Source organism: Neoarius graeffei, chromosome 25, assembly GCF_027579695.1.
Source record: "Neoarius graeffei isolate fNeoGra1 chromosome 25, fNeoGra1.pri, whole genome shotgun sequence".
Taxonomy (NCBI): Eukaryota; Metazoa; Chordata; class Actinopteri; order Siluriformes; family Ariidae; genus Neoarius; species Neoarius graeffei.
In genome coordinates, this window is record NC_083593.1 from 18,401,815 (window position 1) to 18,422,163 (window position 20,349).

At 39.9% G+C, this 20,349-nt stretch overlaps 1 protein-coding gene across 1 annotated transcript in view; it reads right to left on the reverse strand.

The window, feature by feature from the left end:
• The window catches only part of postna (periostin, osteoblast specific factor a), a 105,464-nt gene that overhangs the window by 17,675 nt on the left and 67,440 nt on the right, over window positions 1–20,349 (reverse strand). Inside the window, exons 15-20 of the mRNA XM_060909187.1 lie at window positions 17,374–17,441; window positions 17,150–17,195; window positions 16,789–16,821; window positions 5,629–5,832; window positions 529–579; window positions 39–116 (exon numbers count right to left, since the gene is read on the reverse strand). Of these exons, the coding sequence (XP_060765170.1) occupies window positions 39–116; window positions 529–579; window positions 5,629–5,832; window positions 16,789–16,821; window positions 17,150–17,195; window positions 17,374–17,441 (480 nt within the window). The remainder of the gene's footprint in view (window positions 1–38; window positions 117–528; window positions 580–5,628; window positions 5,833–16,788; window positions 16,822–17,149; window positions 17,196–17,373; window positions 17,442–20,349) is intronic.

Below are 20,349 nucleotides of genomic sequence, written 5' to 3' on the forward strand. Positions count from 1 at the left end.
AGATGGATGATAGATGCTTGAATTTTCTCTTTACTAACCTCCCTTGATCAGTTTTGTGATCTCCTCCTCCTGCACATGTAGCTCACTTTCCAGAACCTTCTTTACCTTGGACAGGTCTGTAATATACAATGTAGCATTAATATGCAACACTTCACAAAGAGTTGAAACTTACAGTAAGAGTAATTTTTTTTAACATGGGTCATGTAAAAATACAACCTGAAGGGTTGTAGTTACAAACACGTATCTTTACATTGTATCTGTATGTTTGTGTGGACTACACATCTCAATATAATCAGTACTTGAACTGCACTTGAATCAATCTTTCAAAAAAAAGAAGGAATATTAAATACCTCCTTTCCAGGAATAAATCTGAATAATTATGTGGGTCTGAATTATGTTTTTACACACTAGACAAATCAATTAAGCTGTTTTGGTCCTCTGCACTAACTGCCTTATTTCATGACAGTATAACTTTTTTACTGGTGCTGACAAATAGCACATTCTATATGACAGTGTAGAGTCACAAACCTTCACTAAGAATCTTCTTGATCTCGCCTTCAGTATCAAGTTCCCCACCAGCTGAAAAAAAAATGATATAAAAGTGCCAAGCCTCCTATAAACTACAAACTTTCAAACAGAACTGAAGTTTTAATACTTAGATTCCAGACCTCTAGGGAGGTTTCCATTGGAACAACCAGAAATTACATGGTGCTTGTCAAGTAGAAATATCAAAGATGTCACCTGTCATGACTGTGACTCCCTGTACAAAGCCTATAAAAAGACCCTGTTATGCCATATTCATCCTAAGTATAGCACTCTAATAATTTGTGTATTGCTGTTCAGAATCTCCCCTCTCGTTTCAAATGGTGCACATGCTTTGAACTGTTTACAGCCTACAGCGCAAGATGCGCGCTTCTGCAAGACTCTACCAATTTACGCTACCTTGTGCTTTTGTTTCTGACTCATCTTCACCCTTGTTTCATCATTGGTTGTCATTCCATTGGGTCATCATCTGTCACATCTTTTTCCTGTTTCTTCACAGTGGTGTAGTGGTTAGCGCTGTCGCCTCACAGCAAGAAGGTCCGGGTTCGAGCCCCGTGGCCAGCGAGGGCCTTTCTGTGTGGAATTTGCATGTTCTCCCCATGTCCGTGTGGGTTTCCTCTGAGTGCTCCGGTTTCCCCCACAGTCCAAAGACATGCAGGTTAGGTTAACTGGTGACTCTAAATTGACCGTAGGTGTGAATGTGAGTGTGAATGGTTGTCTGTGTCTATGTGTCAGCCCTGTGATGACCTGGCGACTTGTCCAGGGTGTACCCCGCCTTTCGCCCATAGTTAGCTGGGATAGGCTCCAGCTTGCCTGCGATCCTGTAGAACAGGATAAAGTGGCTAGAGATAATCTCATCTCATCTCATTATCTCTAGCCGCTTTATCCTTCTACAGGGTCACAGGCAAGCTGGAGCCTATCCCAGCTGACTACGGGTGAAAGGCGGGGTACACCCTGGACAAGTCGCCAGGTCATCACAGGGCTGACACATAGACACAGACAACCATTCACACTCACATTCACACCTACGGTCAATTTAGAGTCACCGGTTAACCTAACCTGCATGTCTTTGGACTGTGGGGGAAACCGGAGCACCCAGAGGAAACCCACGCGGACACGGGGAGAACATGCAAACTCCACACAGAAAGGCCCTCGCCGGCCACGGGGCTCGAACCCAGGACCTTCTTGCTGTGAGGCGACAGCGCTAACCACTACACCACCGTGCCGCCCGGCTAGAGATAATGAAATGAGATATATACACACAGACATGCTGTGTTTCTTAATGTTTCTTGAAAAGCATTAAGCTCAGCATTCTGTACCTATCTTTTGCCAAGCTGTTGCTTTCAGTGTGTACTCTCCTGATCCTGTTGGGGTTTTTTTTTGCCTTCTCCACACTGTTTGCCATTTCCCTGTTTCTGACCATGATTCTGCCTGATGATTTAGACTTATCTGACAGTACAGTCTTTGCCAAAAGTTTTGAGACTGACAAATTTTGGTTTTCACAAAGTTTGCTGCTTCAGTTTTTATGGTGGCAATTTGCACTGACTCGAGATTATGAAGAGCGATCAGATGACTTGCAATTCATTGCAAAGTCCTTCCTTGCCATGAAAATTAACTCATCTCATCTCATTATCTCTAGCCGCTTTATCCTTCTACAGGGTCGCAGGCAAGCTGGAGCCTATCCCAGCTGACTACGGGCGAAAGGCGGGGTACACCCTGGACAAGTCGCCAGGTCATCACAGGGCTGACACATAGACACAGACAACCATTCACACTCACATTCACACCTACGGTCAATTTAGAGTCACCAGTTAACCTAACCTGCATGTCTTTGGACTGTGGGGGAAACCGGAGCACCCGGAGGAAACCCACGCGGACATGGGGAGAACATGCAAACTCCACACAGAAAGGCCCTCGCCGGCCCCGGGGCTCGAACCCAGGACCTTCTTGCTGTGAGGCGACAGCGCTAACCACTACACCACCGTGCCGCCCATGAAAATTAACTTCATCACAAAAACCCCATTTCCACTGTATTTGAGCCCTGCCACAAAATGGCCTGCTAACATCATTTCAGTAATCTTCTCATTAGTTCACGAGAAAGTGTTAAGGAGGACAAGGCAACTGATATCACTCTGTCATGCTGACAGAGCAGACTGGTTGTTTTAAAAGGGTGGTGGTGCTTGAAATCACTGTCTTCTTCTGTTAGCCATGGTTACCTCCAAGGAAACACATGCAGTCATCATTGCTTTGCATCACAAGGGCTTCACAGGCAAGGATATTGCTGCTAGTAAAATTGCACCTAAATCAACTGTTTATCGGATCATCAAGAACTTCAAGGAGAGAGGTTCAATTGCTCTGAAGAAGGCTTCAGGGTGCCTAAGAAAGTCCAGGATCATCTCCTAAAGAGGATTCAGCTATGGGATCAAGTCACCACCAGTGCAGATCTTGCTCAGGAATGGCAGCAGGCAGGTGTGAGTGCATCTGCATGCACAGTGAGGCGAAGACTTTTGGAGGATGGCCTAGTGTCAAGAAGGGCAGCAAAGAAGCCACTTCTCTCCAAGAAAAACATGAAGGACATACTGACATTCTGCAGGAAGTACAGGGATTGGACTGCAGAGGACTGGGGTAAAGTAATTTTCTCTGATGAAGCCCCCTTCAGACTGTTTGGGACATCTGGAAAAACGATTGTCCGGAGAAGAAAAGGTGAGTGCTACCATGAGTCCTGTGTCATGCCAACAGTAAAGCATCCTGAGACTATTCATGTCTGGAGTTGCTTCTCATTCAAGGGAGTGCACTCACTCACAATTTTGCCTCAGAACACTGCCACAAGTAAAGAATGGTATCAAAACATCCTCCAAGAGCAACTTCTCCCAACAACCCAGGAGCAATCTGGTGATGAACAATGCTTTTTCCAGCATGATGGAGCACCATGTCACAAGGCAAAAGTGATAACTAAGTGGCCCGGGAAACAAAAAATTGAAATTTTGGGTCCATGGCCAGGAAACTCCCCAGATCTTAATCCCATCAAGAATCTGTGGTCAATGCTCAAAAAGCAGGTGGACAAACAAAAGCCCAAAAATTGCGATAAACTCCAAGCATTGACTATGCAAGAATGGGTTGCCATCAGTCAGGATTTGGCCCAGAAGTTAATATCCAGCATGCCAGGGTGAATTGCAGGACTCTTGAAAAAGAAGGGTCAACACTGTAAATACTGGCTCTGTGCATACGGTAAACTTGATGTACTGTATGTGTCAATAAAAGCCTTTGAAACTTATGAAATGCTTATAACTGTACTTCAGTATACCATAGAAACATTTGACAAAAAAGATCTAAAAACACTGAAGCAGCAAACTTTGTGAAAACCAAAATTTGCGTCGGTCTCAACACTTTTGGCCACTACTTATATGCTTCAATGTGCAATAAATCCTGTTAACTGCACTTGTATCCGCCTCAACGTCCCTGATATGACAATTGCATGCAGTAACATGGGCTCCATGTTATGAAGAGTAAATAAGTTCACAATTGAGTTGTGACATTTTATGCTTGTTAAATTATGAAATTTATACTGAATTGTTGAGCTTTCACAACCACTTTGTTTTCTATGGGGTGCCAAGTGTCACCGGGCCCATTTCGTGGATGAAATGCATTTTGTGATGGACGAAATGCATTTTGTGATGGACGAAATGCATTCTGTGATGGACAAAATGCATTCTGTGATGGACGAAATGCATTTCGTGATGGACGAAATGCATTCTGTGATGGACGAAATGCATTCTGTGATGGACGAAATGCATTTCGTGGGATGAAATGCATTTCATCTGACAAAATGCATTTTGTGATGACGAAATGCATTCTGTGATGGACGAAATGCATTTCATCCACGAAATGGGCCCGGTGACACTTGGCACCCCATATGTATACATAGCAGGGAGTAAAGCAGACATCAGACATGGCTGTTGAGCCTTCTAGGAAGAAAAAGGTTCTTTCCTGCATGATCACAGCAGGAACAGAAATGGAAAGAGGGATCAGCTGCTTACCACCTGAAAGGGGAAGAGTGCGCATGTTAACTACCGGTACACTGGAACTCAGGCAAAACAGTTGGCAATGTGCATGAGCTCTTACCAATAAGGCAACAGCATAATGAAGTGTAAAATTCAGAGGAGCTTTGTACAGCTGCTTTACATACAGAGAAAACCCTTATGCACTCTCAGTGGCTGTTTTGAGTTCTCTATACTTGATGGGTCCCCTTGGGAAGTGTTCTGATATCCCAGTATTGGAGTATCCTGATGATTTTGAATGTAACACAGGAAAAAGTGTCCCCCAGTAAAACAGTGAATGTGCAGGTTGGTATTAGACCAAATTCATCATACAGTCACACAATATACCAATTTTTGTAAAGAGGTTTTATCAAGAGCACACTGATGCTGCAACCTGATAAAAGAAGCATTTTGCTGGCAATGGCAGATGCAAAAGCATCTTCCGGACACAACAAAAAAGTGTAGAGGTCAGTGCCTCTGGTATAAACTATTATTGCAAGTGATAAAGGATGATAATACTGCAGGTACATTCATGCTGTATGCAGCCTAAATATAAAAGTTCCCAAATGGTTTGCAAAGTGATCACTGGGTGGGCTTGGCTAGTGAAGTACCTTTGCCAGAGAGCAGTATCTGCATTTTGAGTATCCTCGATAAAGTATGATATCAGTGCTCTCTCTTATTTTCTGGAGAGGTGCACTATCCAAATGTGTTAAAAATCTCTGTGATGACTTTGATATGCAACCTCCACTAGTGCCAAAAGACTCTTCCCTCGTGATCCAGAATGTAAGGAAGTAGAAAGGAACCATAATTCTATACATAAGAATGTGATGCAACATGGTCTTTTTTTATAGGCTACCAGTGTGAGGTCATGGTCACAAGGTGTTGACATGTGTAAGCTATTTATTATTTATACTCAACAAGAAAAGGGTCACATCTCCATTATTTTTGAAGTTAACCACCCTGGCAGTCATAGAACCATGGTTACATGGGAATGTTATGCTCATGAAAACAGTTGGTGATGATAAACAGTGATATTGAGAAAACTTACTTCCAATGATCCTTGTAACTGTTGTAAGTGATGGATCCCCTTCAATGACTCTTCTAACCGTGGTGATTTTTGGTTCTCGCTCAATTACCACTTCCTTCACCACAGGCTTGGTCTCAATGACCTTGTATTCAGTGATCACATTATCTCCCTTCACAACCATTGTGTCCACTTTTGGGCCAGTTTCAATTACTCGTGTGACAGGGCCTAGAACAAGAAAGCAAAGATTTAAGAAAGATTATGTAATCTCTGATCTAATTCATACAAATTTTACCAGTTACTTTTATCAGTGCAACTTACATCAGTGCACAAAAGAGTCCCCTGGGTGGATGCATGACAGTGTGTTTTGGCAATCTTAGCACATATGACCGAAAAGTCCTTTATAAGACAGTGAGAACTGCATCAAACATTAGTGCACTCCCACAATTCCAACAGCTCTACTTATTCAGATGTAGGATTTACTATAATCCATAAGCCATCTATAAGCCCAGTCTATAATCATGGACTCAGCTCACCCAGTTTATACCCTGTTCTCCCCTCCACACACTCCATCGCACTGCGCAACTCCCAGCTAAAGGATAGCTTTGTCCCTCAGGCGATATAAGGACCGTAACAACAGGTGTTAACTCATGCTAGCTTTCCCTACCTCATTACATTGAACTTCTCAATGTAACAGCAAATACACTATCACTTTACCCCTCCACACACACAACTCCCCCTTTATGTTATAGTGTTTTATGTTGTGTCCTAATATTGTTATGTCATAGGTGGAAAAAAGCATTGCATAATGATATTAACATCCTCTGTGGATACTTCCAAAATAGACACTATACTTAATTATTATACATACGGGCCACTTTTTTGATGGAATAAAATCATGTATTCTATTACCTTCTAGTGGGTTTATTGATGGCATGCAATATTGTTATCATATCGCTTATCCTCTGTGCCACTCTCTCCAATGGAGAATGAGCATGCAATATTGTTATAATATTGCACGTTGTCAAGACAACACAACGTCACATGCCAGAGCTCATGCGAAGATCCAATGACAAAACTTTGCTGCTGCGCATGCGCATAATCATTTTCTTTATCGGCCAAGAGACAGAGAAGATGGGGTTAATTCAGTGCTCAGATTAAGCACGAAATAAACTGAAAACTGAAACTAAAGACGCGCTGAACACCTGAAAGGCTACTAAAACTTCAGTATATATTCTTCACACATATTTACAAGAGAAAAACATACCAACGGACATTGAAGAACTGGAAAAGAGACACGTTGGAGATGTAAAACTTCTGTGCTAGGAAGTGACTAAGTTTGTACACAAACATGGCCACGAGGTTTGGTTCGTTAAAAGCGGAAGATTTAAAGATAAAGACACACTGGACACCCGAAAGGCTACCAAAACTTCACTGGATATTCTTCACGCATATTTACAAGAGAAAAACATACCAATGGACATCGATAAACTGGAAAAGACAGCAATAGCGGAAATATTGTCAAAGTTCTATTTGGAAGTGAGGAAAAGTGATGGAGACTTTTACAAGAGGACTTCACTCGTGGACTTCACTCAGCAAAGCCCTTTTGTTTTGAACAACTGCAATGTAACAATTAACTACAACCAAAAGTAATTTTGAACTTGAACTGTCAACCTGTTTATAGCTTGTATATAAATTGGGTTGTTGTTCAGGCTTTTTGGACTTGTACCATTTTTATTGTTAGAACTGTGACTTTATACATTGGATCGATAAAACATTGAGTTACATTCAATCAGAGTCAGGATTCAATATTAGTAAATTACCCCCCTGTTCTTAACGTTTTGTAAAATCTATAACTGTTCCATTGAATGTGTATATAATAATAATAATAATAATAATAATAATAATAATAATAATAATAATAATACTGGCTGTTTTTTTTGTGCTATATCAGATATATTCCATTCAGCTACTTGTCTTTGACTCGTTCAATATCATGCTAGCTGAATGGAATATGTCTGATATACCACGCAAAGCCAGCCAATATTATTTAAATATACTTCCACCTATAATTCATCTACATAGGGCTTGGTAATTCATTTTTACAGATTCTAAATAACTTTAATGAAGACATATTATGAAAAATTATCTTTTTAAGTGCCTGTGCACATACATTTGGGTATGTGGAAACCCAGTCAGTTTCTTTTGGGATGCCTTGATTAGAAAACATGATTCAACAAGCTGTTCAGATTTGGCACCTCTTCTTATGTGGAAAGGGGTGTTTCTTAGAATTATACTGCCCCCCATTTGAGTATCTCCACTCACACCATTGAGAAGGGGCACCATTTTTTTCTCACAAGCACTGGACCTGTTAGCATTATGTTGAAATAAGCGGTTCCAGTTCCCATGGGAAGTGCCTGTTATTGGCTGCACAAAGCAGTACACATCCTTACATCAAACCCCAGCTCAGAGGACATGAAAGCTGAGTGGACTGAATTACTTTTTTTTTTTTTTATGGCAACATCCCATCTACACTCAACAAAAATCTGTTTGTGTGTGGTAATGACTTTGTCTCTGACTGCTTTACCAATCTGGGCCAGTACAAAGCAGGGCAGGCAATGAAATTATTCCTTAAAAAAAGAGATCAATACCAATTGCCTGTGGCAAATTTGCAGATGAAGGAAATGTAAGTATTTAATACTTGTATTTTACTTTTAATTATTACATAATTATATTTAATAAAAAAATTATGTGTTCCTTTGGCTGTTTAAAGCTAGTTATGACCATTACTACCTAACTCTAACAACTTTAGTAATAAATATATGCAAATTCTCCAGAAAGTTATTGCTATTATTTGCTGCAGGATCCAAATACCATTAATGCTATTTGTTTGTTAGTTGAATGCCCATAAGATTAACTTTATCTTATCAACACTTAAAAAACATGGGAGTAAAATGAGAGAATGGGTGTAGGGCCAAGGTCATTAAATAGGCAGTCTGGGTCTGAGCCCAGATGCTGTCCTGTTCGGATCTAGACCTATAGTGGATATAAAAAAAGTGTACACACCCTGTTAAAATTATAGGTTTTTCTGATGTAAAAAAAAAAAGAGACCACGAGAAATAATTTCAAAACTTTTCCCACCTTTAATGTGACCTACAACCTTATCTCATCTCATTATCTCTAGCCACTTTATCCTGTTCTACAGGGTCGCAGGCAAGCTGGAAACTATCCCAGCTGACTACGGGCGAAAGGCGGGGTACACCCTGGACAAGTCACCAGGTCATCACAGGGCTGACACATAGACACAGACAACCATTCACACTCACATTCACACCTACGGTCAATTTAGAGTCACCAGTTAACCTAACCTGCATGTCTTTGGACTGTGGGGGAAACCGGAGCACCCGGAGGAAACCCATGCAGACACGGGGAGAACATACAAACTCCACACAGAAAGGCCCTCACTGGCCACAGGGCTCGAACCCGGACCTTCTTGCTGTGAGGCGACAGCGCTAACCACTACACCACCATGCTGCCTGACCTATAACCTGTACAAATCAATTGAAAAACAAACAAATCTGTTAGGGGGAAAAACATAAAAAAATTAAAAATGTACAATAAGCTGGTTGCATAAGTGTGCACACCCTTAAACTAATACTTTGTTGAAGCACCTTTTGATGTAATTACAGCATTCATTTTTTTTGGGTAGGAGTTTATCAGCCTGCCACATCTAGACTTGGCAATATTTGCCCACTCTTCCTTGCAAAAGCGCTCCAAATCTTTTAGATTGTAAGGGCATCTCTTGTGCACAACCCTCTTCAGGTCACCCCACCGATTTTCAAGTGGATTTAGGTCTGGGCTCTGGCTGAGCCATTCTTTTGTTGATTTTGATGTATGCTTGGGGTCATTGTCGTGCTAAAAGATGAAATTCCTCTTCATCTTCAGCTTTCTAGCAGACACCTGAAGGTTTTGGGCCAAAACTGACTGGTATTTAGAACTGTTCATAATTCCCTCCACCTTGACTAAGGCCCCTGTTCCAGCTGAAGAAAAACAAACCCAAAACACAATGCTGCCACCACCATGCTTCACCATGGGTATGGTGCTCTTTTGGTGATGCGCAGTGTTGTTTTTGCACCAAACATACCTTTTGGAATTGTGGCCAAAAAGTTCAACCTTGGTTTCATCAGACCATAACACATTTTCCCACATGCTTTTGAGAGAGTTAATTTTTTTTTTTTGCAAAATTTAGCTGGGCCTGGATGGTTTACTTTGACCCTACCTCCTAGTCCAGACATATGGAGAAGATTGTTGTCACATGTAGTACAACCAGTACTTGCCAGAAATTCCTGCAGCTCCTTCAGTGTTGCTGTAGGCCTCTCGGCAGCCTCCCTGACCAGTTTTCGTCTTGTCTTTTCATCAATTTTGGAGGGACGTCCAGTTCTCGGTAATGTCACTGTTGTCCCATATTTTTTCCACTTCTTGATGACTGACTGTCTTCACTGTGCTCCATGGTACATCTAATGCCGTGGAAGTTTTTTTGTACCCTTCTCCTGACTGATACCTTTCAACAATAAGATCCCTTTGATGCTTTGTAAGCCTCTCTGTGAACCCTGGCTTTTGCTGGAGGATGCAACTGAGTAAATGTCTGAACTTTATTTGGAGTTAATCAGAGTCATTTTAATTGATGACAGGTGTGAACCCAAAAAGACTGAATGCTGTAATTAAATCAAAAGGTGCTTCAACAAAGTATTAGTTTAAGGGTGTGCACACTTATGCAACCAGCTTATTGTACGATTTTTAATTTTTATGTTTCTTTTCCACCTAACATTTGTTTGTTTTTCAATTGAATTGAACAGGTTATAGGTCACATTAAAGGTGGGAAAAGTTTTGAAATTATTTATCGTGGTCTCATTTTTTACATCAGAAAAACCATCATAATTTTAATGGGGTGTGTACACTTTTTATATTCACTGTATAACCAACAAATGATTGAGAATTATTACATTTTGACAGACCATTTCTATTTTAATTACCACAGCTGTTCTGGCCTTTATGGCACTGATTTAGTGATTTAGACTGAGACACACACACAGACAGCAGAGAGACAAGAGACAACAGTTGGAGAAATAGTCAGAGAAAAGCAATTTCACAAGGCGTGCTCTAAAAAGAGAAAAGCAGACAGGGAAAACAGAACTTTTCATCAAAAACAAGCAGATTCTTACATGTTCATTCTTCCCACGGCCAGTTCACAACCAGTATGTCTCATATGTTCGAAGACCATGGTGATTATTATTATTATTATTATTATTATTGTCTATTTTAAAATTGGTTGAGACTTATAAAAGGAGACATACCATACACTTTTCAATTATTTTATATTATTCCCTGAGATGCTTTTGTAAAGTTTGCACTTTTTTTAAATTAAGAAACAAACAAACAAACAAACAAACAAACAAACAAACAAACAAAAACACCTTGGTTCTTTTTTCTCATGCCATTTAGCATGAATGAAAACCCTACAGTGAAAAAAAAAACAGGCTGATGATATTGGAAGTGTGTCTTTAAATTTCAATATCTAACTAGCTTTGCTCTAATTCAACACCCATGAATTATTTTAGCCAACTAGAGTGACATTTAAATTTAAAGGCACTTGTTCAGTGATCTTTTAAGAACCAACCATTCTCACCACTACTGCCATGAATAGCAATCATAAGCAAAGCTAAACCACACTGTCTGACCTTGTCGCAAGTAGTTTAAATTCACCAATAACAGCTAGAAATGGATTCAAAACAGTTGCTGTTTTGTCAGCAGAGTGGAACAGTGTCAATAGGGATTTGCCAAAGTGGAGTTCTCATCTCATCTCATTATCTGTAGCCGCTTTATCCTGTCCTACAGGGTTGCAGGCAAGCTGGAGCCTATCCCAGCTGACTATGGGCGAAAGGCGGGGTACACCCTGGACAAGTCGCCAGGTCATCACAGGGCCAAAGTGGAGTTAAAGAATGTAAAGTTTGCCATCATTGTTGGGAGTATTTCTTACTTTTACTTTAGCAAGCATTTTAACAGCATAACACAGATTTTCAATAAAAGAGGAACCTTATTCATCTTTTCACTCTTTCAAGCATATTGTTATAGGGTGAAATTGACTGCAATAAATGGTGTTCTTGAGTCCTCTTTTTTGCCAGGTACCACATCAGAGTTTATATTTGGGATGAAACTGTTCTTTGTTCAGAGCCATGTTTCTGGTGAAATCTTTTGTTGGCAAAGACACTGTAATTTGATTTTAATTACTGATCTGAAGCATGCTGAACACTTGAGTTTTATGACACAAGTCCTCAGGAGGCAGGGTTCGTGCTGCATTCAGGGGAGCAAGTCCTCTCTTCTTCTCGTTACTTCACCAAAAGCAAGCGCTTTGATTTGCTTAGTGTTTTCCTGATCAGATGCCAAAGAGAATGGCAGCCAATATCAGGCCTTTTCCAGTCCAGCACCATACACCGTGTTAAGTTATATTTTTCCTGGGTCTTCATGTCATATGAATCATATCATCATTATAGCACTACCAACATACATATCCTTACTGTTGATCAGATGAATATCCTTGATACACCAAGAACTGAATATGAATACAAATCTGAACTGCAGATGGAGCATTTGCTTTTTTTTTTCTTTGTTTGTTTGCTTGCATGCTTGTTAGATCACCAGCCTCAGATTACATGCGAGCAACAAGGATCCGATGGGTCGGTGGACAAAACAAAAAAAATTCACGGGAGCTCTTTACTTAAATGTGCAATTTTAAAAAATATCATGTCTGCACCTGCTTGCACTCAAGACTCTCCTTCCCAAAATTCACAGCAGCCTTCAAATATGGCCACCTCGGACTAAAACATCCATCCTGCATTTCAACGCTTAGTCTCCTAATTTCTAACTGCACACACATGGAGTCAATCATCACAGCACACATATAAGCACTCTCGCAGCACTCAGTCTTTGTGATGTAAACAGAGTTCCTTGTATCTGACTTTACCAAGCCTTTTGATAATTGTGCTGGTTTGACTTTGGATTTTGCATGTTTGATATTGCCTCTGGGCGGCACGGTGGTGTAGTGGTTAGCGCTGTCGCCTCACAGCAAGAAGGTCCTGGGTTCAAGCCCCGGGGCCGGTGAGGGCCTTTCTGTGCGGAGTTTGCATGTTGTCCGGGTGCTCCGGTTTCCCCCAAAGACATGCAGGTTAGGTTAACTGGTGACTCTAAATTGACCGTGAGTGTGAATGGTTGTTTGTGTCTATGTGTCAGCCCTGTGATGACCTGGCGACTTGTCCAGGGTGTACCCCACCTTTTGCCCGTAGTCAGCTGGGATAGGCTCCAGCTTGCCTGCGACCCTGTAGAAGGATAAAGCGGCTAGAGATAATGAGATGAGATGAGATATTGCCTCTGATTTCCTGTTTGTGCCTCGCCTGACCATTGCCTGTTTTTGACTCTGCCTATTGCCTAACAATTTGGATTTGTCTGCCAGTTTGTCTTATTAAACTCCTTTCTGCTTTTACATCCATCTGTCACCTGCCTTTCTGACAAAGGAGAGTCATCACAGAAGTTCATGGGGATTTCAGCAAAATTCACACCTTATAACTATAATTCAAAATCCTCACAAAAAGTCTTGGAAATAGCCAAGAATGTTCATACGTATGAAGAGGAAGATGTATTTTTCTACTTTTCTTTTGTTCATGGGAAACAAGTTAACAGTGGTGCACATTTCTGATTTTCAGTGTCATAGTACATTATATATTATGTGCAGAACCTGGCAACTCTGCTCATGGAACAAAAATCAAGCTTATTAGCATTATATGAAGCAGAAATGCATGATTTGTGGTTTGCTCCTTTGCCCAAACTAATAACTGCTATACTGAGCTCCAAAATAAAATCATATTTCTACCTTTTTTTGTACAAACTATAGAAATGCTTCTATTTATAGAGCCACTGCTCCATACAGCCCATGACAAAAAGCAGCATGTCTCTGCCGAACATTATTTTTACAAACTCTTGGCTAAGACCAATACCATATTTAACAATACCAAAACAAGTCCAGGCTGATACAGAAAACATCTCATGTCCAAGAATGGACTCAAGCCCTAATCCCCAATGTAATTATTAGAGTTCAGAAAATTATTCCCATAATATCCCCAATATAATTTAAATAATTTTCATACTCATCCAAATTTCAGTGAGCCTTCATTTACTGTGGATTATGACATGGTCATGGAATGTACAGCGCCTTCCATGATTATTAGCACTCCTTGTAAAGATTAGTAAAAAGGCTTAGAAAAAAAATCCACCTTTTGGAGAAGTAGCTTCATCTCACACTGGGAAAAAATGAGAAAAATTCAAACTTTTATTGAAATAAATTTATTCAGAAAAAAAACCCCAAAATCCCTCATCGAGAAATAATTATTTTCAACAAAAACACGTGCCACTATTATTTCCACCCCTCCATTTAATAATTTGTACAACCTCCCTTTGCCAGCAAAACAGCACCAAGTCTCCTATAACATTTTATAAGGTTGGAGATACAGAGCAGGGCATCTGAGACCATTCCTCTTTACACAATCTCTCCAGATCATCCAGGGTCCTAAGTCCACTCTTGTGCACTCTCCTCTTCATTTCACCCCATAGGTTTTCAATGCAGTTCAGTTCAGGGAACTGACATGGCCATGGAAGAAGCTTGATTCTGTGCTCAGTGAACCATTTTTGTGTTTATTTGGACATATGCTTTGGATCATTGCTCTGCTGGAAGATCCAGTGATGACCCAGTTTTATCTTCCTGGCAGAGACAGCTAGGTTTTGATTTAAAATGTCCTGGTATTTCATGGAGTCCATGATGCCATGTATCCTAACAAGGTTTTCAGGGCCTTTGAAGATAAAACAATCCAAAACATAACAGAACTTCCACCGTATTTTACAGTTGGGATCGGGTTCGTTTCATTATTGCCAGTTTTCTTTTTATGCAAAACCCACTTTGAGAGTTTATTGCCAAAATGCTCCATTTTTGTTACATCAGATAATAGAACATGGTTCCAGTCAAAGTTGTAGTAGCATTTCACAAACTTCAGGTGCTTATATTTGTGGTTAACTGACAGAAAAGGTTTTTTTCTGGCGTATCTCCCAAATAATCTGTTGGTATGGAGGTGGTGTCTGATGGTGGTTTTGGAGATTGGAAACTAGGGTGCATCAGTTGCCCTCACTTTCATAAAATCTGATGCATTTTTGTTTGGGTGTTCCTTTTCACCAATAAAGACATCCTGTAAAATTTTTTGACCATATTCAAAAGTCTAATGGTGGCACCATGAGGTTCATTTTTTGCCAAAAAAAAACGCTTATTTTATGTTTTCGCTTAAGGTTTGAATCACAATGTTGGACTCCATTTATTGATTTCTTGTGACCCAGAGATCATGTTAAGAACCTTTGCAAGGGATTGAGCAGCATTAATGTGATTCATAATACATTTGTATTGTTTAAAAGTAGTTGAACAATGATTCAATGAACAGCTAAAACTCAAACTGTGCTTGATAATATATTTAGAATATGTACTAAAAATGTGTTTCTAAGATATTTGGTATACTCTATAAGGTGCCATAATGTTTCATGAAAAGTGATCAAAATTTTGTCATAAGTCATAAAATAGCAGCTTTTTCCATAACTTTGAGCTCCTAGTGCCACCAGTAAACTTTTGAATTTTGTCAAAATATTTCACCCAGTGTGTTTTCTTACCAAAAGGAACATAAAAACAAAAATGCATCATGATCGGAGGAACTTTTCATTTTTGGGGGCAACGGATGCACCCTATTGGAAACCCTAAGATTTTTTTTCTTCTTTTCATTATTATATGCAATAGTTTTTGTAAAAAGCACTGAGTTTTTGAAATGTGTGTTTAAGAAATAAAGTATTATTAAAGTATTTTATTTTTTCTTGTAACTCACCAATAGTGATCCTTGAGGATTTTTTTTTTTTTGCCTCCCTCACCATCTTCCTCACTGTAGATGGGGGCAAAAATAAACTTGGGTCCTCTTCCAGGCAAGTTTGTAACAGTTCCAGTTGGTGTCCACATTTTTATTATCGCCCTCGCAGTAGAAATTGGCATTTTCAGGTGAGTAGCTATTTTCCTTCATAAGCATTCCCTGACTTATGAAGGTCAACACACTTCTCCCTCATTTGGTTTGTTTGTTCTCTTGTCCTCCCTGTCTTGAATGGATGACTCATGAAATTTAGCCTCTGTGTCACCTGATGTTTATCCCCCAATTAATCAGGAAGTAATGGATTACAGTTTGAAAATTCCTACACACTCCAATCAACTCAATGTGCAATTTAAATGGGAAACATGCTTCAGTTACATTATGTTCGCTATAATTTTCAGGGATTCCAATAATAGTGGCACATGTGTTTTTGTTGAAAATAATTATTTCTTGATGAGGGATTTGTGGGGGGGTTTCTGAATACATTTATTTCAATTAAAGGTTTGCTTTTTCTCATTTTTTTAAGTGTGAAATGAAGTTACTTCGCCAAGAGTTGGATTTTTTTTTCTCACCCTTTTTACTAATCTTTACAGGGGGTGCTAATGACCGTGAACTGGTCTAGTGGTTAGCATGTCCGCCTCTCGACTGGGAGATCACGAGTTCTACTTGCAGTTGGGTCATACCAAAGAAAGACCATCATAAAAATGGTACCTACTGCCATCTGGCAACGCACGCTGCAATACAGATGTGAGTGGAGAAGTCAAACGCTTGCAGTTACCAGAAGACTAGCCTCCCACTTTAACCCTAGCTATATAATAGGTGAGAAGCCGAGGGCTACCAAAACGGAGATCGGCGCTGTACCCATGTGCCTCAAGGAGTTGGGTAGAACTGGGACAGGAAACTGCCTGGGAAGACCAGATCCTGGCATGAGAGGGACTTTGACTTTTTGACAGGGGGTGCCAATAATCATGGAGGGCACTGTATTGGAATGGAAGGTTTTTCCCTACCACTTCATATCTGTTGCTTATTCTACACCCATGCTTTTTTCTCGTATATTTTTCAACTAAATAGGAATTCAAATAAATGAAATTAAATGTGAAGAAGTTGAGTAGTATATTGTTAGACCACGATGCCATCCATGTGGAGCAGAGTTGAACAATACATGCACCGTGATGCTGTTCATTACCTGTTTCAATAACGTGAGTGGTGATAAATCTCTCTGCAAAAAGAAAACAAAAAAAGGTCAATACACAGGAATGTACAAATCTGTCAGTAATAATCTTAATGCATTAAACTTAGATTATACTTTGGTGGACATTGACTGGTTCCAGGGCTCGACTTTCAATATGAGATGAAAATAAAGTCCTAGTATATTACTAATTTATAGTAAGTATAGCTTGCAGATACATAGTTTTGTGAAATGGATATGTAAACTCTTTTATTGCATTATTGTAGTGTAGCAGATACAGAGCTTCAGTATATGGGGCATTAACACTGTTTTGTGCCAGATTAGTTATGTTGTCACGCTGACATGAGAAAGAACTCACTAATGAAGGTGAGTGGAATCTCTCTGTAGGTGTATCCATGAACAAACTAAAAGAGAAACAGACAGACAAGGCAAATAAACATATGCTGAAAATGTGGGGAAATTAATGGCAATGAGAATATGTATGGCAACTCATAATAACTGCATAGATGATTCTATTCTATTATATTTGGCTGCCATATAATTGCATAATTATATTTCTATATATTTGCTCTATAATTGTACCTTTATCTGTATGTACTTAATGAGTCTCCTCAGCAGATAAAACACATCCTCACGGCCCACTGGTAGATCTGGCAGGAAAAATAAATTGTTTCTTATTTAATTTCAGTTTGTTTCATTCTTACATTTGGAAGCAATTAGAAGTAAGATTACAAAATATATTACAACAATTGGCAAATGCACTGTACTTGGCAGTAGACTGCTGTAGCTTCAATACAATGCACACACACAAAAAAAATTGTTGGCAGCCATTGTAATGTTACAAAATACAGGGAACATATATCAAACATTTAAAAGGACAGTTGGGGATCTGGATAAGCAGTTCATTCTCTTGTATCTTGCAAAAAGAGTGCAAAATGTGAGGCCTGGTTTTACTAAAATTCCAAATAAAAAAAAAAAGAATAAAATATAAGAGTAGCAATAAGAGTAAGTGAGAGTAAGTGGACATCTTTCAGCTTTCTGCATTGGGGACTAGAATTAAAATGTCAGATTGTGGCTGAACCAAGCATTACTAGCAAAGATATTGACACAGTAGTGTATTAATATACATTTAATCTTATTTGTGATTGCATGTGAGAATGTGCCCAGGCCTGTATCCAATGACTACTCTCAAAGGCTTTGTGGAAGTGACTGCCAGCTGGTGGGTCTCTGATCAGCTGTTTGTGTGCTTTGGGGGGCACCATAAAAGTTGCTGTTGAGAGACAAGTTAGCTTGTTGTTTAAAATAACTGACTGGGTGATTATATTTGAAGCAGTTAAAGACATGCATTCTTCCTTTAACTGCCATTTGATACTTGCTGTAGCTACCTCCTGGGTGGCACTAAGAGGAGTGGTCTCTGTTAGTTTGAAGGAAACCAAAGAAAGTAGAATGGAAGGTTATGCACAGTTGTGGTCAGAAGTTTACATACAGTGACATGAATGTCATCTTGGATATGAATGTCATGGCAATATTTGGGCTTTCCATAATTTCCTTGAATTGTTCTTTTTGTTTACCATGAACAAGCTTCTGGCAGAATTCTGGTTGGATATTTCACGACTCTTCATGGTAGAACTGGTAGAGTTCAATTAAATTTTTTTTTTTTTTTGGCATGGACTTGACTTATAAGCACGGTCCATATATTTTCAATAGGGTTGAAGTCAGGACTTGTTTTAAGCTTAATGTTAGCCTGCTTTATCCTCCACAACCAGATCTGATGCGTGTTTGGGTTCATTGTCCTGTTGTAAGTCCCAAGTCGTGTTCAAGTTTCTACTGGTTTATGCTGAAGAATTCTGAGATAGTCGTCCTTCTTCATTATTCCATCCACTTTGTGCAATGAACCAGTTCCACTGGCAGTAAAACAGCCTCAGAGCATGATGCTGCTACCACCACCAGCAGCTGGTACAGTGTCCCTCTGTACATGGTGATCATTGTGGCCAAACAACTCAATCTTTGTCTCATCTGACCATACAGCTTTTCTCCAGAAGGCTTTTTTCTTTGTCTGTGTGGTCAGCTTCAAACTTTAGTTAAGCTTGAAGGTGTCAATTTTGGAGCAGGGGGTTATTTCTTGGATAGCAGCCTCTTAGTCCATGGTGATCTGAACTGTAGACAGTGATCATCCACTTCCAGTTCATGGCAGGACTCTGCCATGATGGTTCCCAGGTTGTTCCTGACCATCCAAACCAATTTCCTTTCACCTGAGGGTGACAGTTTGGGTTTTCTTGAAGAAAAGTGGCTTGGCAAAGTGACTACACCTCACAATAACTTGGATACAATTGTTTGAACTGATCTTGGAATTTGGAGTTGTTTAGAAATGGCTCCAAGAGACATTCCAGAGTTGTGTATATCTGCAATCCTCTTTCTCAGATCTGCACTGAGCTCCTTGGACTTTCCCATTTTACTGTGTGTGGGTCAATCCAATGAGTGCTGTAAACAAACCCTTTTTATGAAGGCACAGAGAAGCTACCAGCTGTAGTCAATCATGATCACTAACAGGAAGTTAAGAGACCTCGGCTTTGGCAAGATAAGAGACATTTTGGAATTTTCAGCACCTTTGAATTAATAATCTAATTGAGCGTATGTAAATTTTTGACCCTGTATGTATAATTTTGACCCTGTGTTGATTCTAGAAAACCCAAAGAAAATTAAAACTTGTGCACCAAATTCTAATTTTTTTTTATTAAAGATATGTATGCTGTACAATCATTCTGCCACAGAAAAAGAACAGTTCAAAGAAATTACTGAAAGTCCAAATATTGCCATGCCATTCATATCCAAGATGGCATTCATGTCACTGTATGTAAACTTCTGACCACAATTGTATGTAACTGTCATTGTCAGTGCCAAACCTGATCTTGAGGCAAACCATGTTTGGTTGACTTGGCCAGAATTGCAGCAGTAGGGTGGCTGGTTCCGTTCTGCACACTCACAGGCAATTTAGAGTAGTCAGTTAACCTAACCGCACATCTTTGGACTGTGGGGGAAACCAGAGCACCCAGAGGACATGCAAACTCCACATAGAAAGGCCCCCGTCCACCACTGCGCTTGAACCCAGAACCTTCTTGGTATGAGGCAACAGTGCTAACCACTGCACCAACAGGCCACCCATGCATGTAACCATGGTTGCATTAATAAGTGGAGGACCGTCAGGCTACCTGGGTCATTTGAGTTGACGAGAATGTCCAGACAATTAGTATGGCATAGCAGGAACCTTTTATGGGCCTCAGATATGGGATTATAATCATGAGGTGGAAACCTTGGTTCTCAGCATGGAAGCAAACAAAACAGGATTACTCCATTTTTACTCTATTAGACTCCACTTGGTCATAGAACCATGATTATAGACTTAATATTCTGTTATATTATCTTGCTTGTTTTTGGAATGTCTTGTCTTGATGCATGTCTTCCTTCAGGATATAAGGAAGACATTCATCGAGACAGTTCTTTTTACTGACATTCAGGTAGTATGCTGAATGATAATGGAAGACAGAAGACCTACCACTT